The sequence below is a fragment of the Manis pentadactyla genome, chromosome 4, assembly GCF_030020395.1.
Source record: "Manis pentadactyla isolate mManPen7 chromosome 4, mManPen7.hap1, whole genome shotgun sequence".
NCBI lineage: Eukaryota > Metazoa > Chordata > Mammalia > Pholidota > Manidae > Manis > Manis pentadactyla.
The window spans coordinates 166,997,830-167,020,891 of NC_080022.1; the positions used below are offsets into that span (position 1 = coordinate 166,997,830).

The 23,062-nt window shown below is 41.8% G+C and overlaps 1 protein-coding gene across 4 annotated transcripts in view; it reads left to right on the top strand.

The window, feature by feature from the left end:
- The window catches only part of SKAP1 (src kinase associated phosphoprotein 1), a 259,792-nt gene that overhangs the window by 229,277 nt on the left and 7,453 nt on the right, over window positions 1–23,062 (top strand). For 3 of the 4 annotated variants that reach the window (XR_005023578.2, XM_036879685.2, XM_036879686.2), the window contains one exon: window positions 6,758–6,858. Coding sequence is in view for 3 of the 4 variants with exons in the window: in XM_036879685.2 (XP_036735580.1) it covers window positions 6,758–6,858 (101 nt within the window). In the remaining variant the exon portion in view is untranslated. The other variant, XM_057501395.1, reaches the window with a different exon arrangement.

Here is a 23,062-nt window from a genome sequence, read left to right on the forward strand (position 1 = left end):
CAGAAATACGTTAACTTTAAAAGCAGCCACTTTAATTAATGTTCCCAGAACAGCTAAGATTAATCCTAGAGAGGTTGGGAAGCCAAACCAGATATTTATTTTTTCCTATCAGTATTTCCTAAATCAGTACAGTGAAAATAGAATTGCCTCATCTCTGAGAGATCAGAGGATTGAGAATGGAAAGAACGGAAATGTCTCTTCTCCGAGAGTCCCGGAGATTGCAAGTTCAGAGGGGAATGGAAATGTGTCAGATCTGAAAAGTGAACACAGGGTGAAGGATAGAATTGCTTGGTGATGCTGACTTCTGATGGCCTGGTTTGATTCCAGGCACATTTGGAAATGAATATGTAACAGGTTTGTTGAATACAAAATTACATCTTATTCATCCCAGACTGTTAACCATGCTTCAGGCTGTTAGTGAGACCATCTTTTCTAAGGTCAGATCCCTTCTAAAGCCTCCTTAAGTGGACCAAGGACCTTTTCCATCGTTGTCAGTAGAAAAATGTGCATTGCCAGGGCCACCTCAAGGGCATTCTGCCCATCAGCAGAGCCTGAATTGTGGCTCATTTAGATACTAGCTGATTTTTCCTTAGAGATTCTATGAAAGTCTTAAGCCTAGGAGTTCTTTCCCTCTTTCGCTCCCTGCTTCTTCTCCATTTCTCTGGCTCTACCTCTTCCCATTCCCCTCTCTCTTCCTTTCCTTGTACCTTTTCTTCTCTTTGTTATGCATTCAGCAGAAGCCCCTTCCTTGGTTCATTCTCTGTAGAAAGCGCATCTCTAACAGGTTTAGTGAAGAACCCAACTTAGTAAATGCCCAGCTTCTCCCAGGGGAGATAAAAGATAGCAAAGAAGTAGCATCAGAAGCCATGTGTGAAAGCAGGGGAGGAAAAAGAAAGAACTGAGATATGATACAGCATACAGTGTTCCTGTAGCTGCAAGTAAGCCCCTCATGACAGTTAACGATGTAATTAAGTCCATTCTGAAATCTGTTTTCACTTACAGTACAATATTCCAACAGTAAATCTGTACATGTATGTCTTTTCTCAACCAACTTCCATCACCAGTGTAAGAAAAAAACACTTCATGTGAGGAGCTTGGGTGGAGTAATTGTAAGCTGCCTATGGCCAACTTCATATTAAACTCCATTCAGGAAGCAGCAGTTTTCCAGCAAAAGTCTGAGTCATTTTCAGACCCCTCTCTCATCTCATTTCCTCCTTCCACCTTTCTTTCTAAGGTTCTACCTGGGAGGGTAAGGAGAGATTTATTTCTTACCTGTTCCAATAGCTATAATTCATGTGGGCTTTTTAAAAAAACACTTTTGCTCCTCATGCTTCCTGCCTCCAAAATAGGTGTTGCTGAAGTATAGTGAGCTCTAAATACGTTTCTATGGTTTATACTTCCCACCAGTTATAATGATTGGTGACTCAGTGATTAAAAAACAGAGGACTTTTTGCTCTCTCTGCAGAATCTGAGGCAGGAATTTTTATTTGTGTTTACTTATTTATTTATTGAATTTATATAGTGCCTGTTCTCCAAAGGAGCTATAGAAACAGCGACAAATATGTAACATCCAGATGTCATCACTTAGCTTTATAACAATAAGATATAGAGGTTCAAGGGACTGGTAGGCAGCCCCACTAAAGGCATATAAAAAGCACAGAACCCTAGGACAATGTGAGTTCTTATGTAACAGGCAAGCTACACAAGTTTGGTTCACTTAGCTTTTCTCAGGTACCATGTGCATTTCTGGGGAGAAAATCTTTTCTCCTGAAAGATTCCATGGCTAGCAGGGTTACCTTTAAAATCCGTGTACTTTTTCTCCACTGTCCCAGGGATTCTGTTCCCAGGAATGCTGTGCTTTTCCCTGATGGAATTGCTAACATTTTTAAAGCCCAACTAGATCTTAACAGAAAAGGGGAAAAAAGAAATTCAGTTTATCCTTATTAGGTGTTAATGACCCTATAAGATGTAATTTCTTTTATTTTATTCTGTTACCTAGAAAATCTGTCACAGCCTTGTAGTATTGATTGTTCAATCTATAAAAAGCTCGGTCTATAGCATGACTGTTAGTAACAGGGTTATTTTAATGAGCGACTCTTCAGCACCTCAGATCTTCACTAAATTCCAGCCCATCAGCCTAACAGTAGAACACTAAGTGTCTTCAGTGATGAGAGCTTATCTCCCTTGCCTGTCATGAGAAGGCAATGTCTAGGTAACCAAAAACAGAACTCCCTCTATGCTGCTTATATGAAAACTATGGACCATTTGCTTGGGTATGCCATGTGAAATAAAGGCACAAATCATCCTCAGGTATATCAAACCTCTGACCAAGGAAGAGCTTGAAAGAGGTTGTTTTTGCTCTGAAACTGTGAGCAGCCTCAGCCAGAGGAGTCCATGTACAGTAAAATGGTTACTGATAAGCTTCCATCTCGGAGGCACTTTTTCCACCCCAGTGCCTGCCAATGGAGTGAACTTACACAAAAGCAGCAGAGAGAAGCCACAGAGGTGTTTGCAGCTCTTATTTTTTGAAACCTTATTATTTTCCAAGAGCAAACGTGAGTTGATCATCAGCCAGCTACAATTTTGGCACAATGGAAGAAGCACAAGAGGGAAAAATCAGAATCTGTGAGCGTCCTGCACTTCAAGATCATACTTATAATGTTAAGGACAGCAGTAATTTCAAAACAAAATTAAAGAGCTATGAAAATAAGCAAATGGTATTATTGTTCAGTTGCCCTTCCAGTTCTGGTGTCATAGTCAGTTCTTTGTGCTTTTCCTTCTGAAATAGTTCATGAGGCATCAGACTGAGTCTGCTTTAGTGGACTGAACACAGTAGCCTTCCTGGCCTGGCCTAGAGAACATTTCAAGTCCCTTCCAATAGGCTACTGCTTTGGCCTTCTCTGTCCATTTCTCATGCACCCATGTTCTAGCTCAAAGGTGAGCTTTATCTGTCTTCTTGTGTTGTCTCTCCTTTCCATAATTGTTAAATAATTGTGCCCAGTGGCAGGCCTCATTGGCACAGTTCTTTGGCTCATCAGAAAAATGTAAACAACATGCTGACCTGCCTTTAGCATATTTTCTTTGGTCAGAGCTTGAATTCTGGAGCTACCCAGTGCCTCCCAAACAAAAGCCCAAGGTGACATGAACTCTGGAAGGCACACAGTTAAGCTCTGTTTGTGCCTAAGGATCAGGAGAGGAGGAAGTTGTCCTGGTCCTTTTACTGTGGAACTCTCAACATCATAGAGGCACATCTTCAGATATTGATTCTGTCAACAGGAGCACCAACTTGGCCTCAGTTACAGGAGAAATGACTATCACTGGTTATAAGGAACTTGGTGTGGAAAGACAAATGCTTTGCAATAAATACCTAGAAAAGAGAAAAACAATATATTTTTTACTTGGTCTGTTGCTATTCTTCCTATGACATTTTGTTTGCTTGGAGCTTAGCTTCCCTTACATGAGATGGAGAAAATAAGATGCTGCCCTTTTTTTTTTCCTCTAGAAAAAGTCCTTCTCAGCTCTGCTAGCAATTTAAATGCAGTGATCATACCCATTAGCTTCTCTATCATTGTAATTGTTGTTAATTGTTATAACTGTTTTAGTTATTAGTGGTGTCATTATTGCTCTAGGTCCTCTGTCTGTTTTATGCTGAATATATTAGTGCTTTGCTTTTGAATTACCAGGCTTTATTTAATGCAGAGTTACGTTTTTTTGGAGAGACATTGAGAAATGCTGGCATTAAGCTTTATTCTTTTGTTTTTCATTCCAAATGGACAGACTGGAAAAAAAATAATTAGATGGAATAATGTCCTCAAAATGAGAAAGAGGATGTTCTGAATTAATTAAATGGTCAGAATGCTGCACCATTTCTGACTTCAGACTGCTGCCGGAGTAGTGTAAACCTAAAGGAACCTTAATCCAGCCCACAGAGACAAGCCGCTCTCTCAGGTTCCCAGTCCCTCACTGATCAAAAGCCATCAAAGTCTCCTCATGCATTCACTTGTTTATTGAATGAGCTGGAAGTTTAGGGAGAAGTCGGACTGGTCCTGCAAACTTTCAGGCCTTCAAACTCTTCCTGGGGGGGCCAAGCTTCAGGAATGAAGCCCTCCTCACCGTTACCTCTTCCCTCTTCCAGGTATTTAAATAACACCCACACTTGGTCAGATTCTTATAACACAAGTAAAGCTTGGGGGAAACTCTCCATGACCTGTCAGAGGTTAGATTCCCCATTATACATAGCACCCTCAACCTCTCCTTTGAAGGTGTAGCATAATCATAAAAAAATAATGCATGAGTCTGTCTCGCAGTGCCTCCCCTACTGGATGGTAGCCCTAAGTGCAAGGGCTGTATGGCCAATACAGAATTCCCAGCATCTAGCACAGTCCCTGGCACTTGGTTGATGCTGCGTACATGTCAGTTGAATGCTGAGGAATGAATGTAATGAAGCTGTGTGCACACAGACACATGAATGCAAATCACACATATATTAAACAGGGCGTCTGCAATACAGAAGCCAGTCTCATCTAACTCAGGAGTTCCTCCTTAATACCAGTACCTCTGTCTAGACAGCAAGTCCCTGTAGTTAGTTCTTCAGTTGGCTATTTTTCAGAGCTGTCCTTCCATGGTTCTAGTTCTGATGATTTCAGTTCCTTGATTCTCGAGTTCTTTTTGGCCTTTAGCTTATGAAGTACTGAAGATATTTTCTATCTCTGTTTTTCCTTGAAAGGCATTTGTTTTCTTCCTAGCTCCTTGCTTTCCTTGGGATCTATTGTGCTTTTAGAATACACAGTGTTCTCCCAGGTGTCTAACATAACCAATATCAAGTCACCTTTTACATATATACCCAAAAGGTACTCATAATCTTAGGGCTATCCCACATCCAGGACTGTGGGGAGCAGTACCCCTCAGTGACTATCTGCTAGGCCAGAAAAAGCCAAGATAACTTTGTCAGTCTATCATGATTTCAAAATTGTTTTAAAAATCTATTTTTATTAAGTGATTTTCTCTACCGTGTATAAATCCATGAAGAATACTGACATCAATATACTTTCCATTCCTAATTTTGTCAAAATCTTGGGGTGATTAATCAACTAAAAATGCATTAATAGATCCTCTGGGAAACCATTTTCACTTTCCAGGGACTTGTCTTTATTATTTCATATACTGATACATAAAAAAAATAAGCCTTGTCTTTTCAATAGTTAGCATTTTTCTCCCAGTGTATTTTTCTTCCAAACATATTTTTAACTCTGTGGCAAAATGTTTCCAGTATAGTTGTCTTGTTTGCTGCCCTTTGTTGTCTACTACATATAGAAACGATTTTCTGTGTAAAGAAAACATGCCTGAGTTTCTATATAATTAACATTGTCACTTCTGTTGGCAATATCTGAGTCTTAACTAAATGTTTCTCCTCTGTTTTTGTGTGCTTCAAGATTCCTACTGAAGTTCTTTTCCGGAGATATATAGGGGTTTTGTTCCCCTGTGCTTTTATTATTTGAATTGCTCATGAGTTAGGAACAAGTAGAAAAAAGCAAATATAACAGGGCCTCTGTCCCCCCATTGTCCACTTGCCCCCCATCTATTCCTACCCTCAGAGACTAACACCATCATTCTTCATGGGAGGGTCAGGACACATGAAGGGAAAAGTGGAAACCAATAGAACAGGGTCCCCTGAAATCACTTAAATTTTAATATAACCCACGATTCCTGACTCCCAGGAATAGGAATTTCGTCTTTGGTAGGTGCTTTGCTTACAGCTCCCATATATAGCATCCTAAGGAACGGGGAGCACTGCCACATTATCCCTGGTCTAGTGGGCATTAGCTCTCCTGCCATTCAAATCCCCAGATCTCTCCCACTTTGTTCCCTAGTGTTTAACCTTTCCGGGTAGAAGAAGATCAATACAAATTCTTCATTGTTAAGAATCGATGGCTGTCCCGTGGCATCACTGCCACCTAGTCTCGCTGAGAAGCCCAGTAAATCTCTCCAGCTGCTTCTAAAGCTTTGGTTTGTCGTTTTCAGTTGCTTTCATTTTTAATGCAGATCACTTTGGTTTCTGTTCCCCTAGGGGCTTGCAGATAAATCTTGGCAGACATGTTCAGGGTCTACAAATGAGATGCTGGAAAAGGGCCAGCCCACCCAGAATTTAGTAGTAATGAATGAGACGCACCCCCCCCCCGGTTCCACTTAAAAGACTGGGCTCTTCGTTGCTGTATTTATTGGTGATTACCTCACAGAGTACCTGGGTGGGAAGTGCCCAGGATGAAGTTCCTGTGGAAAGGACGAGGCCGACACGTGAGACTGTGATGCAGACACATGCTGGCTGACGCCGCCTGTCTTGTAAATAGGCAGAAGTCAGAGACTTAGCCCATTCCTTCAAATGCATAGTGAAAAGATGCACTGCATGGTTTAGATACCCTGGATCAAGAAAGTTGGGCAGGAAATCCCTTTGCTGCTTAGTCACAAACCAAGTGAAAAATTACCTGCCTGATTTTCTTTTATTAATAAATGAATGTATTTTTCATATTATTGAATAGCATCTGGCTAAGGGTGATCTGTAAATATTTAATGTTAGTTAATGACCTTTTTCTCCCACAGTCCTTTGCTCTTGCTGAGTGTCTGCATCTCATCCCGACCCCCTTGAATCTTAGGTTTTCTTGGGGCCGTATCAGAACTCTGGTTTCCATTTGTAGCAAAAATGTCGGCTCCATGGAAAAAGACAGTCCTTTTAACTTTTATTTCTCCTCTCTTTGATCAGTGGACTATGCCAGTTATTACCAGGGCCTATGGGATTGCCATGGTGACCAGCCAGACGAACTGTCCTTCCAGCGGGGTGACCTCATTCGCATTCTGAGCAAGGTAAGGACAATGAGTGTGGGGCTTGGATCAGAAGTTGATTTGTCACTCTTGATGATGTAATCAACCATAATCAGAATTACTCCATGTCATGAACTTCTCTTGTTTGTACTACATGGCTCCCTCATACACAGAGTAAATTTCCATTGATTTATAATTCTTACAGAAAAACTTTCCTGAAAATTTAGATTCAGGAAACAATTTTTAAATTTAAAAATACAATGACATAAACATAACACTAAAATTACACTAATCAAAATTTGATCTTTTTAAGGTCTCGTGGTACCTGAAAGTCATTACTATGTACATAATTTATTACTATACACTACTCTTAAAAACATTCTAGCTAAGTCAGCTGCCTTATTTCATTTATATGACTATAATATAATTATGTATGAGGGGGAGGAGTCAGAGCTAGTTAGCTCAGTTGGTTTGAGCAAGTACTGATAAGGCCAATATATTGAATCCAGTCCTATAAGGGCCAGCTCAGCTAACTTACTCTCTTCCTCAGCCACAAAGGTAACCTCTAGCCTCAACTAACCATCTCACAAATAGTTTTGTTGATCCTAAAAGAAATGGGGGAGGAAAAAGGGGTGGGCTAGGTTACTGCAGATCAGTCACCAACATTAAGAAGATTCAGAACTCATGATCTACTGTTTGAGGGATCAGTTAGCACCATCTTTGTAGAGAAAGACTACATATATTCCATATAGGTGGGTTAAGAAAATAGGTTATGTCCCTAAAAAAACTTATTTAAAGTTCTCTATGCAATCAGTATCTATAAACACGTCTTTTAAATAGCACAGTTAGATCTTTAATTGATGAGTATGTGGATTCCATAAAGGAAAATTGAAAACCAATAATTTTCATTTGTCATTTATCTTATTCTGTGGTTGTTTCTACCTTGGCCAAGAGTTTGTCTCGGTTTGAAATATACCATAAGCCCCTTAAGAACAGACCAGAGCTGACCCAAGGTACTTTTCAGTAGTTCGCCAACTAGTTCCTTTTGAACAAGGACCAAATTCAGACCCAACCCTTCGTGAGAGAGTAGAAGGCCTACAAGCCCTGCAGAGTGAGATCACAACCTTCTGGTGATTTCTTCCAGAGTCCTAATTTACCGCTACCCTAGTGCCATTCCGGTGCAGCTCCAATACACCAAGAATAAATTGGAAGCAAAGAAGGGAGTGGACATTGGCCTGATTGGTATTTCAAATGCCCGAAAGCAAGGTTTGCCGTGTAATAGAATTTGTGTACATTACCACGCTGGCATTACAGGGGTAATCGAGTTATGCACTCAGGTATGACCAGGCCTCTGTTTGCCCAGAGCCTGCAGGTGAACAAATTAACTGTTTACATTGTCTGAGGTGCCTGCAGCAGGAGCGGGGGAGAACAGAGCCAGACTGTCTACTGGCCTTCCCTCTCGGTCCTGATTATTTTGTTTGTTTTGCATGTCTTTTGCCTTTGTTAATGGCTTCTCACTGGGGGTCGCTTTCTTCCATTTAGAAGGGACTGTGCGGTGACTTGCCCTGCAGTAGAGAGCTGTCTGTGTTTACCACGGCTGTTGTATTTTTAAGAGATACCAAAGAGCATGGGGAAACTCCCCAACCTGTTTTGTTTTTTTTTAATCAATCCGCCTTCCCCTCTTGCATTACTAAAAGCTAATAGATCAGAGTTTGCTTCAGTGAGAATACCCTGGTTCTGTAGGGCTTCTTTCTCCATCCTTTGGAAGGTCTGAAATCCATTTTCATTCCTTATCACTGCAGTGGTGCGTTTCTTCCCCCAGAAGCGGCACTAGCTGCCTCCCTTCTCCATGTTGCTAATCCCTGCATGTCAGAGGCAGAAATGAGAGACTAGAAGCTCAACTGGAGTTTCCCTCATAAAGCTTCATTCCAGTTAAGGTTGGCTTGGGGAGCATTTCAGATTGGATTTACCTTTATTATATTACCTAACTCAATAAGGGTCCTTGGACAGGAAGGAACCTTGAAAGGCCACCCAATCCATTCCCTTGCCTTTAAGAAGCACAAATGAACCATTTCAGACAGAAAAGGAGATTCCATTACTATTCTCAGCTGTCTGCTATTCAGACATTCAGTAACTCCTAATCTCTAGAAGTTCATCTCATGGCTCCTAAATTCATTCCACTTTGCCCCAGCTGGCTTCCTTTATTGGAGCCAGTTACACTCTGCGGCCTGCCTCTCACACCTGGAGGAACAGAGCTGACCCAAGCTGAGTTTGGTCCAGAAAAACAGTATCTAAAAATCTCCATTTTACTTTTGCTCTGTTGTCAGTAGAACATCTGTCAGGCAAGAAAGTCCTGGGTTTAGGAATCTGGAGAAGACTATTTCCCTGAGAAACACAAGACAAGATGCCACTGGGTGCAGCTCAGCTTACCTGGACCAGTTTCCTTACCTGTAAAATGCAGGAGTTGTGTTGGATGACCTCTAAGGTTCCTTCTACCTCAAACATTCCAGTTCTAAACATGGTGAGGTTGATACTGCAAAACTGCTAAAGAAATTCCATACAAATATGTGTTTTAGCTTTAATTATTTATTCAGATAAAACAAAGTTCCTATTACGAGCTCTTTTGGTTTTTGGCCCTCATAAATGCATCTGGTTTCCCCCTCTCTCTTCATGTGATAAAAGAAATATTCTGAGGTGAGAGTTGAGGAGCAGTGGTCCCTGGATGAGGAAGGGGAGATAGAGGTAACACCTTTTTTCTTGGGCTCCTGCTACCTGCTGTTTCTTAATAGTTGCCCATGTATGACCCAATCTTGAATCCTAGAAGCCTAGGGCCAGGAGAGTCTGTTAGGCCTTGGGCTTTTGGGCAAAATGATCCCAGAAAGAGAACTATTTATCCTTTTCTTTAAAATCTTTTCCAGATATTTTTAAAGAGAGGACAATTGGCTGGGCAGGGAAAATGCACCCCATATGCCCATCGCCTGTGCTATACTTAGGGAAGCAAGTTGGTAACAAATGGGTTACTTATGTGACCCAGAGCAAAGTCACTTAATTGTGCTAATCCTCAGTCTCCTCATCTGTGAAAATTAGAATAATTTCTATTCATAGAATGTTGCAATGCTTACATTAAAGAATTTGTATGAAGAAGTGCTTGACATCTAGGAAATGGTAACTATTATTAATTATATTCCCTTCTTTTAACAATAAAGTAGACTTTTTGGGTCAGTGTTGGGTACATCCTAGAGTTCACTAAATTGTGGTGAATTGAGAAAAAAAAATGTAGCCTGCCCTGCCAAGAACTCTTCATAAAGATGCTCAAAAGCACAAAATGTTCTCACTTAGAAATGAAAAGCCATCCTGTGAAAAGAACTACATGGAAACCCACTGTGCCTTTCCTGGCCTGAGAGAGTTCATCACTGACAATACTGACCAACTGTTCAAGCTGCCCATTGCATGAGAGGCCAGAGCCATGTACGCAAGCTCTGAAACAGTAACCAACGGCACAGTCAGCAGGACTCCCGCTGACCTCCCCTAACACATTTATGCATACGTGTGTGTGTGTGTGTGTGTGTGTGCATAAGCATATCTATACACTCCTAGGCCCCATGCAGTTACATGACCACTTGATTCACTGAGTTCCAGTCTGGGTCCTAAAACATATTAAAGGGAGATTTTAGTAACAAAGCAGATCTGTGCATCCAGCGGATGTTCCCGCATTCCTTTCAGGCCCAGATATTTCTGAACAGCTCTTTCTGGTGCAGGGACTGAGCTCTGCTTCCACCCGGTGCTGGGACAGCTCAGGCCACAGCGGGGTGTTTAGCGCTCTTCAGTGGCTCCAGATTGTGGCGCTTGTGCAGGTCTCCTCATACGTAACCAATGGCTCCTGAGAGCCTGCCTCTCGTAAATTACTTCCCACGATGCCAGCGACCACCGCAGAATTCAAGTTTGGATAGAGCAGGAAAAAGGTGTTTGAAAGGCCTGTTCACTCAGCTGCATTTTAATTTCCTTTTCAATCTTGTCCCAATTAATTTCACAGAATTAATCTCACAGAAGCAAACTCGGCAGCATTGAGGCTGCGGTTTTAGTGTGGCGGTCTCTCTGCCTGAACATGAAATAGGAGCTAATATAAAAATCCATCTGCTGTGTTTGAAATACACGCCGGCTGCTGCTCAGTCCTGTCTGACATTCCAAACATCAACAGCGGGGAAAAGTGATTTGGGAGTTAGTGGCCATCAGTACTTGGCAGGGGTTCAACAACAGGTGTACTCCAAAAATCCTTTCAGCCTGGGCACCAGGCATGACGGGGCAGGTGCTGAATCACCCTCCATGCTGCAACGGCTGGGCCCTGGCTTAGTTGCTTTTATCTGAGGATCATAAGGTTCCTCTGTAGACTGGCACTGCTATGGGCATTTATTACAAGAGGGAGGAAAGGAGGTAAGAAGCCTCTTTCAGATAAGACAAGTCACAGTCCCAGATTTCAAAGAAGTGACTCTGTCTTCCTGGCTCCAAGGTCTCTCACTAGAGAAACTTCTTTCCAAATAAAAAGGTGCTTGTTCTACTGTGTGAGATAACTTAAATTAACACCCATTTAAAAATTAAATCTCCTGTTTCAGAAGTAATTTACAGTGCTAACATGAGCTGTCCAGCAATAAGAGGTAAATTAGAAAGAGAAACTCCTTTTCAGTTGACTAAAAAGGAGAACTCCCTGGATGAGGTCTTGTATTTCAGGTTAACCCGGCGGGCTGGTTACATCTCTTGGGCTTATGTTGGGTGCCTCATGAGTTGTCCTTAGGCTCTTCCAAGGTTTGTCCAGCTATTTAGTCCCATGCAGATCAGCCTTGGAGCAACAAGTTGGGCACCTTATAAGGTTTATACTGGTGGCTTCACTGGGGTGGGAAGATACTCTCACGGCCCAAACTCACCAGGCATTAGCTGTCTTCTCTGCTGCTATAGTTAATATGGAAACAGGAAACCTTACAGGCAAGATCAAGTTTAACATCCGACATCTGATGCTGTCAGATGACTGTGGGCCTTATGTGGATGAGGATGGACCGACTTTGTCACCATGAGTGACATTTAGCTTCCAGCACTGGATTGGAGCTATTTAAACTCAGATTGGAGCCTGGCTCCAAACCCAGCTGCTAGTTATCTGAATGCAGCAGGCCTGTTCCCTGCACACCTGGACTATGTCAACATATGTAACAGCATATCCATTATAATGGGATTTTTAAAGCCCAGTATTCTCCACCTACTCCCTCAGAGAACTACTTAAAGAATGGAGACCTTTCTCCTCCCTTGACCCCATCCCCTCCAAAAGAGATTTGTATGTTGTAAAAATTATCTGAATGCAGCAGTACTTCCTCTTTTAAGTGTGCTTAGTTGAATGTGACAACAACCCTCATAAAAACAGATAAGTTAATTCCTTCAATTGCTTTAAATGAGGGGTTTTTTTTTGTTTTTTTTTTTTCAGGGCTCTGAGGGAAAGGAGGTGTTTGGTGACATCTAGTGTCCATTCAGGACTTCCTCAGGCACCATACCCTCTGCTTGGTTGAGTGGGGGATGGGCAGGGTTATTTGGGAGGTAATTCGGGGGTAGTAAGTGGGGAGAATATAGGCCTGGGGCACAGGCCTGCCCAAACAGTGTGATGAAACTGATCAATGCCTGTCACAGAGCTATTATTCACCTCTGACCTAAGCGAAGGGGGTGGGGGAAGGGAATACCATTGGAAAATTTCTTTTCTTATTTATGATGATAGGAAAAGAGAAGCAGAAGCTGTCCCCACCACCCCATTTCATGTTAACAAGCAGGTCAACACTGTGCTGTGACGATGAAGATGATGATGATGGTGGTGTTTTCTCTCATTAATAACCCCCTATGGGAGGCTATAGAGTTGGGAGGATGGGAATGGGATTTGGGGTCAGCTGGAAGGCAACGGTCATACACCGGTCAAATTCAGTAGAGGCCATTCCTTTCCCCCAGACAGGAACCAATCGTCTAGAACAAACCCTGGCAGCCTCATTCCTTCCAGGTAATTTTTATAAATGAGGGGACACCCATTCCAAGAGAGGACAAAAGGGAGAGGGTGTTTGTGTGTGTGTGTGTGTGTGTGTGTGTGTGTGTGCATAAGCATGCATATAAACCTACTAACAAGATGCCCAACTGCATATCAACCCTGTCCTCCAGGTCATTTATTATAAAACCCATTTTTTTTTAAAGAGAATAAAATTGGCATTTTCTTCTTTATTCCTTACTCCTAAACTGTTGTCCTGGACCCTTCATTTTCTAGACACACACACACACACACACACACACACACACACAAGTGGAAAGTCCCAGATCAGATAATTAACTGTGAGGCCCACACAGAAATGTTTACCTAGAACCATATAAGCCATGGCAGGGTTAGGTTAATGCTCAGAATCGCCTGATGCTTTACAAACTCCAGTGTAAAAAATACCAGCCATTTATTTTGCAGTGAATTTATAACAAATGCTGTTAAAGCTTCGTCTTTTGACAGAGGTAATAATAAATTCACTGTTAAAGACGGTAGTTTAATTCCTTATACCTCCAACACTGCACAGAATAAACCATATTCATCACTGAGTAATTTTTTACCACATAAATCTTTAAAACTAACCGGTGAAGGCTGTTGAGGCTGAAATATTGTGAATTTATTAGATATGCCCATGTAGTATTGGATTCAGAGGTTTCCATTCGAATATATTATGGGGAAAATTTGTGTCTTTAACTGTGACATTCCCTCCATTTCCCACTGCCAGTATTATAACAAGCAGCTCCTCCAGAGTCAACTGCACGTTTATTAGACAGAGATTTAGTAATAAACTCCTCACTAATCTGCCAAAGAGGCTGGATGACATTTCAGTGAGATGCTCTATTTAAAAAGGAGTCACAATGCTTTGTTTCTGCGTAATTATTTTCTCAAAAGGAACTCAGCCTCCCCAAACCTCTGTCTGCCAGTGTTTCTTGGTAGTGTATGGATCCAGCTCTCCTACCAAACTAACAAAATATTAAAGCAAATTACAGCCTCGCTGCAAACATACAGGGCAGTAGCTCCTATATAGTACAGAATTAGTAATGGGGGACTTGGGGTAATTGGTTAGAACACAGAAACGCTGAAATTAGCAGACTTTGCCAGACGTATGGTATTTAAGGGCTAATAAAAAGGTTATATTGATTCTCAAACTAGAAATAATAGACAATGGTTTCAGGAAACTTGCTATTTAAAAACTTTCATCTTGACATATGACACATTAAAGATACAATTAAATCCTCAGATTTGAACAAAAATCCTTTTACTCTGCCATATTAATTTTGAGTGAAAATCTGTGCCTGTTAGATGAGAACAGCCTGAACCTTTCTCATGATTTGTTAGGGAAGTGACATTTAAACTAACCAATTGGTTGTATCAAATTGCAATGCCCTCTCCAGTTTCATTAAGGAAACATTAATATTGCTAGAATGAAAAATGTTTTTTTATTTTAGATGCAGAAGGGTGCATCATCTTTTTAGCAAAGAAATTCGGCAGTTTCTCTGTTCCCACTAGTATTCTATTTTGGGGAAGAGTTCCAGATACTAAAAACTTCCAAGAGCATTGTGAACTTTAAGACTTTTTTAATAAAATCAAATCAAATAGGTTTCTGTTAAACAAAGGAGAAAAATCTTGTGGCAGTGCAAGACTGCAGCCCATCAGAATAATTGTTAAAAGACAGACCCCAGCTAGAAAGATAAGCATAATACCAGCAATTAATATTCAGCATTTCACATTATAGTCAAGAGGATGTGTTTTCCTTTGTGATGTGGCTCATAAACTGGGAGTGTTGGGAGCCAGACTGAGCTCTGCCTTCTTTTTGTGCATGAGGATTAAGGAGAAAAAAAACAGCAACAATCCTGCTCCATCTGTAAATGAACAAACATCTTGATTTTATAGCTATTTGCTTTGTAAAACTGAGGAATGAAACAAAAATTACTGGATGCCTAAGTAACACTTTAATTCTGAATTCATTTACGCTGTAGCTGTGTAGTTGTCACAAACCATAATGCAGTATTTAATTAAAATAACAGAAGTGCATCTAGATATGTCCTGGGGTAGCTATCACCAAATTATAGTCTATGCCATCCGTATTTTATTTATGAAATGGCAGATTCTAAGGTGCAACTAGGCTGGTACAAAAGCATAAACATTTTAAACCTGCATCTTTATGAAGGCTCTTTTTTTTTTTTTCCTGCTGCGTCTTTAAATTTTTTCCTCCTATCGCTCAGGGTTTTTTTTAGTGGGATTGTTTTGATGTCGATAAAGATCTCTCTAACTCTTGCTTTTCAACTATTGACCTCCTGAGTCGTCTGGCTGTGAAATCCCCTGTCTGTTGTCATGGAAAGGCTTGTGAGGCTTCACAGGAGCCACAGCAAGCATGGGTCATCTTAGCGGATCTTGGATGTGGATTGCAAAAGAGTAGGAAAAAAGCAAACCCTTTCCAGGTTCGGTATGCTTGTTCCCATACAAGCTTCCTTGCACCTTTTTTTCCACCTATAAATACCCATTACAGTTTACACGCTTGCTTGATCTACTTTGTGAATGTTCACATGCAGACATACTGCTCCTTTTCATAAACGCATAGCATCTATCTTACACGCACCTACCATCTATCTCCTCGTTCACATTGGCTGTCCCATCTACCTCCTTGTCTGCAGAATTATGTTCAGCAAGGTCCCGATTTATAGGAAATAAATAACGAAAATGGAACAAACTGAGAAAGATAATCGAAACATTCAAATTGTTATTTTTCACTGTACTTTCCACAAACAACATCTATAAACACCTAGCAAAGGTGTTGCTGATTCCTAAAAGGCAATGCCTTATGAAATGTTCTGACCAAGTGGGTCTCTCTACATTGTATCTTTCCTGTTCTGTCTCTTGCTTTTTGATGCTCCAAGGTCTGACTTTTTAAATGGCACTTTTGCCATGTTATTATTTTCATTCTTTCTGCTTATTTATCCTGTCTATAATGGCAAGTTTTTATCATCATTTATCCTTGTAATAGTTATAGAGGATATAAAGATTTATCGAGAATTATAAGATTAGGATTTATAAATCCTAATTATAAAACAAACAATTGCAATCACCTTTTTAAAGAAAATACCCCCTTGCAATTACCATATAAAGATAGTCTGATAATGGTATCGGATCACAGCCCTATCCTAGAGCAAGGGGGTCTTCTGGAGAGAGGGTTTCCTTTACACACTTGTAATTATTTTAGCCCCTTTCACAGGTCACATAGAAAGTTAATTTCAATCGTTGCTAATTTCTGTCCAACAAGAATGTGGTACTTTAAACCACCCAAAATAATTGGATTCAAAACAAATGTAGGAAATTGAGTGTGTTAGAAAGCAAATAAAAATATCCTTTTGGTAAGGAGGAGGGTGGAAGTAGTAAAAATGGCCTTTTTTTCCCTCCCTTCTTTCCCCTTCACAACTTTGCCATTAAAGTTGCACCTACAGCTAGAAGTTTGTCCGTGAAAAATGGTCATTTTGTTTCTCTGCTCAAAGAATGTTATTAAAATGCTAATTTAAAAGAAAAAGGAGTTAAATATCTAGCGATGGTGCATTCTAATTGCAACCATAATGAGCTCTCTAAATGTGCGTGCCCCTGACACACACAGAGCATAAACAGCAGTAAACAGATCATTAGTACCCGCGTTCATTTATTCTGGCGACCTTACCATGACCCCACCGAGGGTAGGGTGAAAAGCAGGTGGATCTGGCTGTGACACCCCCTAGAGGGATCCAGGAAATGAAGCTATAAGCGGTTGTCATGGAAACGCCTATGTGTGCAGATGATGTAACACACCGACAGGCTGTAGGGCTCCGCAACTGGGACGTTGCCTTTCCCTCACCGGAACAATCTTGAGGATTAAATTATTCATTTCTTTAATTCACAAAGCAAAAGGAATCCTAATTTTCTTGGTGATGTGCAACTCTTCCATTTGTCTAAGGTCTGGAAGAGGGTGACTTGTCATTCCCTCTTTCTCTGAAACCTACTCCAGCTTCCAGCGTTCTAGCCCCAAATCACTGACTCTGGCAAAATCAAGTGGAGGAAAGGCAGCAGAAATCTGAGGCTCAACATCTGTACTTAAGGAGAAGAAAACTAAGGTGTTAAGCTAAAATCTATAATATAGATAGTGTCTCTGATGAGGACATTTAGTTGCCCAGGGACTAAATATATACCTGTCCTGAACCAGATGGCTTTGTCAGGAGCAGAGCAGGGTGAAGCTGACACCGGTGCAGAGAGCGAAAAGCGGACAGGCAGCAGCCCCAAACGAACACATCCAAGCAAGATGCAAGAAAAAGAGATATGAGAGAACGAGCATCTGCTCACCCCTCCCATGTCCAAATGAGGACTCAAGATTAATAAAGATAATTCTTTGGAGAATGATTCCACTCCATCCTACCCTGTTTTGCACCAAACAACCTCAATAACCTTCCGGCAACAGAAGAATAACTTTTCTTCTTTTTTTAAAAGAAGCCGAAAAGACGATCTCTGAAAATTATTTTAAAATAAAAAATATCCCGGCCTGCGCCTCCCCATCCCCCCCTTCCCATTGCACTTTAGATGAACCTGTGATATTGTAGCAATGGCCCTTGAAGTGCAGTGGGGAGGTGATTTAGGAGAATATTAAAGGCAATGTGGAGATTCAAGGCGCCTCTCTCAGGGAGATCTGGAGAAATACGCAGCACAGATGGGCCGAGCAGATTAAACATTTCCGTCACATTGTTTCCAAATTGTGTTGTGGTGCCTGAGGCTGGTACTGCGGTCAGAGCAAAACAGAGCGGTGCAGAGCGTGGAGCTGCACAGTTTATGGAATACATATTAATACCGCGGTCTCACTTGGTATCACAATTCTATCAGCTCAGAAATGGTGCTGTCTCTATTGTTTCTGAATTCTGCACTTGGCACCTTGTTTTCTCCCATCTGCAAAGTGTTTACCTTTATCCTTTCTCTCTTCTTTAGGCAAAGTTCAAGTTGCATGTTCCTTATTTCTCTTTCCTTACAGCCCTGTTACACCTTCCCTCTTACCTTTACAGCTTATAATTTATTTGTCATGCACTCTGTTTTGCACATATTCCCATCAGCAACCATCTCCCGTTTGTACACAGGTCCTGCACACCTCCCTGTCCTTGGCTTGATCATTATCCACTCACACCCAGTTCAAAACATACCCTTCAGACTCGAGGCTGAACATTCCCTTGCACACAAGTGCGCTCAGACCCTCCACCTAGCTGACACATGCTTTCTCAGACTCAACTCTTAGCTGGGGGGTGAGTTTTGGAGAGTTGTCGCCATGCCCCACCCCCCTCCCCCCACTGCTTTTGCTGACCACTCAGCCTTTCCATGTCCCCTTTCTTACACTCAACCTACCTTTCCCTGGACTCCGGATTCAGGCCCATCAACCTCCAGGTTAGCAAATTCCCTGAAATGTAACAATAAATAAAACTGGCTCAATTGAGGCTAATTTAATGATTCATTTTTATTATGATTTATAAACCAAAACTCTGAATAATGGAAAAAAGAGGAAATGATTGCAAAGAATTTAAAACATTAGGTATGAAACAGCCTGGGGAAGCCGCCAAGCTACCCAAGGTTTCAGCTAAGTGCTGAGCTCTGATCTTTTCAGAGGTTCCAACACCACTAACCTGCCACCCACCCAGCTGACCACTTCCCTTTTCCTCCTGCAAAATCTCTTCATAAACCATTTGTGCTGGAACAAGGGCACCTGCTTATCTTTGGTGAACCATTCCTGTTCCCAGCCTTGTTTTTCTCAGCAGTTGGAAGAGTGCTGAGTTAGAGCTCTTGGTTTAATAGTTTATGGTAACTTCAGAAAGCATTCAATTTCCAAAGCTGGATTTTAGGAGTAGAGAAATTATGGGCCAATCCAGAGTAAAAATATGATGTTTTTGGCTGACCCTGGAATATGACAATCTACTCTGTTTAGGAATTCAAATTCCCATCTTTATTAATGACAATATGTGATGCAGGAGCACTGATAAGAGAAATAAGCAATCATAAACCAATAATTCTGTGATTGATTGAACTTTCCCATACATATATCAAGCAGTTATTGATCTTTCATGTTAGAGGCTGATTGATTGAAGAGGAATTCTCTTCTTTTCAAGCACTGATAGAGTGAACTTTGGTGGTCAAAAGAACAAAAGTATGAAGCATTTTCTGGGAATCTTCCACAGAGGCTTTTCAAAGTCCAATTCAATATGAAAAGAGAACATTTCTACTAGGAACATTCTCAGGGGAACTGACAGGGTCAAACAGATTGCTCCAAAAGCTATCATGCGGATTTGAATGGAAGCTATGAGAAGACACCACCACTTTCAAGTCACAGTTAAAGAGATGGTGCCAGAGAAGGGATGAGCAAGCTTAGTCGGCCTTTGAAGAAGCCTTAGCAGCTGAAGGGCTGAAGCCTAGGAAACCCAGAGTGACAGGAACAAGGATTCTTAATTTCCTTTCACTGTATTTTAAAAAGGAGGGCATGGGTGGAGATGGATACCCTGGGCCAAAGTGCAGATCCAAGCCATAAAGGTCATTGTATTTCCCCCTAGAGTTCTGGTTTGTAAACTTTAGAGGGTTCATAAACCCTTTGAGAATATGATGAAAGTTCTGGGCCTCACTCCAGGGACAAGAAACATGTACACATGCACACAAAATTTTACACCAACTTCAAGGAATTCAGAGATCCCTTCATGTCCACCCACAGATAGGCCAAGGGTTCACAGACTCCAGTTTAAGAATCTGTGCCCCAGAGGATGGTGATTTCCTTTTCCTGGAACAGCCTAAGATTCACTGAGCCTAGAAATTGAATTCTCATCCCAAAATGGGATGGTCATTCCAGGTCATGTCTGTGCTACTCCAGGGGAGCCATGGAAGAGCTTATACAAATAGGAACCAGCAGGGAGGAGAGAAATTAAAATGTAGCAATCATGGGGTAGGGGTATTTAATCTCTTTTAAGGCTTATGATAGGCGCCTGCTGATTTTCCCCCTGATATCCCCTGACACCTACTGACAGGGTATTTGCAGCACCACACAGGGACTCAGGGCCCTGTGACAGGAGGAGCACTGAGGAGGTCCATGATAGTCTTGAAACCATAAACAGCAATGGGAAACCACTGGAGGCAGAGTCAAGCTGTGCAACATGCCCGTGGTTGGTGGCCGTACTGCTTTTTGTTTATAGAATTTGCTGTTCTTTTTATCGCAGGTTTGGTAGGGTTGTTTTTTTTGTTGTTGTTGATGGAGATTAGCAGCATAAATCCTTTCGTGGCAGCATACAACCCCCCATAAACACTCTGGACTGGGGCTGATGGTGCGTGCTGTGTCCGTTTCAGGTTCACCCAATGCTCTGCTCATCCAGACCAGCAGCTTCTCCAACCAGATAATGGAATACAAACAGCCAACCTTCATTTTTAAGACTGCTTCGTTTGGAGGGTTTAAGGAGGTGGTGCAGGGTGAGCATTGAGGAAAACAGATGTTTAATCAGGCCTAGAAATATTTAGAATGACAACAAACCACAAGTACTAATTTCAAGTGAAAAGCTTCTAAAAAGACCTTGTGGCAAGAAGTAACCACAGATGTGAAAGGTCTGTTTATTTGTTTTAAATAGTTTCTTATATTCTTATCTTGAGCATTTTCAATTAACAGTTTTGTATAATTAACATCTTAGCTCTACCATACACAGTGCTTGTAGAGTTAAGGAGTGGGAGCCTGTATAGTTCTGATTCCTTAACATTTTCACTTGGAGGTGTGTATCCCCACCTTGAAGGTAAAAACACTTCTGCATGGAGGACTTCAGGTCTCCTGGGAGTATCTTAGCATTTTTACAGTCCTTCTAAACATCTGGGCAAGAGAAGTCAAACTTTATTTTAAAATGTTGATCCCAGGAATTCAGTTCTCCCTGCCATCCCAAAACTAAAATCCAAGAATAAGCAACTTAATACAAATGCAGTAAATTAGCACCTCTAGACAAGAGCAGAGTTCATTCAGAGCTGGGGCCTGCCTGGCTGAGCCAGTACTCTCTCCATTTTAATAGTTTAATAAAAATTAGCATAATTAACGAACATCTGTATGATCCAGAGTGGTGCAATTTGGCACTTGGAAACGAGGGCTTAAACATGATTGCTGTGAGTTTAATGTTGTTTTAATTCTTTCTGGCACTATGCAGTGAAATAAACGTTTGGTGGTGATAGTTCTCGGCCGGATCTCATTTGCATTTTTCTCCCTTTGATTATGAGCAATTGTGGACTCCCCAGCAATTCATCAAAGTTGAAATTATTTTAAAATACCTCGTGGTGTTCAGACTGGGCTAGAGCAGTGCATGGGGGGTGGCAGTGGAAGAGAAGACTAGAAATTTTCCATTCATGCTTTAAACATCTCAGCCCTGCAGCCCTTTCTGGGTAACCAACCAAGGGATGAAATCTGGAAAAGACAGTCAGATCCTAAGACCTGTAGGTGCTTTGATTAAGCTCCTAGACGCCCACAGCAGGATGCATATGGTCTCTGAGACCATGCAAGCCTCCTCACACTTGTGCCTGTTCCTTTGTTTTGGAGGGTGGAGAGTTGATTTCATTCGTTTGGGTTCTCCCACTGTGGGGAGGCTACGACATCTGTGGTCGGCAGGGTCAGTGCTCCCCTCCGGCAAGAGCACAGCTGACTGGGAGCCCAGCCTTTGCAGGTGTCCTGCTGAGGCTCATCTGCTTCCTGTTTACATTCTCTTCAAGTTGGCAGAGAGCGCCTTCCCAAGGCCTGGTCCCTACTCCTGGCATTATGGCTAAAGGGGGATGTCACAAGGTGTGAGTCAAAGTCAGGAGTCTTGAACAGTCCCCAGGGAGAGAATACCCTATCTGAACCCCGCAGGTGATGAAGATGATAGCATCTGGCAGGTAGGAAAGCACACTCTGTACGTGGCTCAGCAAGCTGACTTTGATCAAAGACTGTCAGACACCATGGTGGCCACCCTCTGCTTGTGAGATAGCAGAAGAGCTAAAGCTAGAGTTTTTAATGAGTTACAGTGAAAGAGGAAGACAGAGTTATGTCTCCCCTTCACAGCAAGGCCCTGTAGAAATGGCTACTGCAACAACATGCTAAACACAAGGCAACTCTACAAGAAAACTTAAGGCAGAAACTGCCCTAACTTGAGTGTTGGAAAGTGGACAGTAACATAACTTGTACCTAGAGCTTGAAATGTCTTGACAGGCAGAGACTAAGGAATTCTGGGCAATTTCCCATAAGGCAGTGCAGACAATAGGGGGAAGCTGGCCTGGGGGAAGGAGGGAATGAGATGGTATGGTGGGGACAATGGGGGAGAGGAGGTGGACACTCAGTTACTTAAGATTGGTTTTTAAAAGATAATTGTTCCTTTTAGGAGCAATTCAGTAGTCTCACTTCTTGTGGCATCTACGGCTCTCTTCATGGTATTCAGGCAGCCGTTTGGGGAAACTGTCTCCAAAGGCAGTTGCTCTCTTCCTGCCACAACCAGTTCAATCACCAGGGGAATATCCTGGAGTTAGTTGTAACTAAATCTGCTCAACTGAGAGTATAAATCCCCACTGCTTCCTTCATTTCTTCATAACCTCATTTAACAAGTATATTTTCGGCCCCATCCTGTGCCGGGTACCATGCTGAGTGCTGGGAATACAACAGCAAACAAAACCAGCAAGGTCCCAACTCTCACATAACTTTCCACCTAGTGACTGGCACTGAGAAAAAGGCAGGCAGATACAATGCAGCATGACAAACTGATGTTTTGGGAAGCAGAGGGCACAGCATCATGGACCACATAGCTGGGTCATCACCCAGAACGGCAAGGAGAGGCGTCTAGAGTGTCTACCGAGACTCAGGAATTGAGATCTGAAGGCTGCTTATGAGTGAGTCGTGTGAAAAGGAAGAGGGAACTAGAAGCTAAACAGGCAGAGGAAAGGCTCCAAGATAAGAGACCTCATGGCCTGTGGGAGTAGTGGAGACAAATTCTTTTACTCAGGGTCCACTAGAGTTAGGAAGTGAATGGCAGTGCTGAGTGGTGATGAGACCAAATCATGCAAGGCCTTACCTGCCTTGTTAAGAAGTTGACAACAGGTAGTGGGAACCCACTGATAGGTTTCAAGCAGAGCAATGATATTATCAGTATGCACTTTAGAAAGATTCTGGCTACAGAATGAAGAATAGGTTTGAGG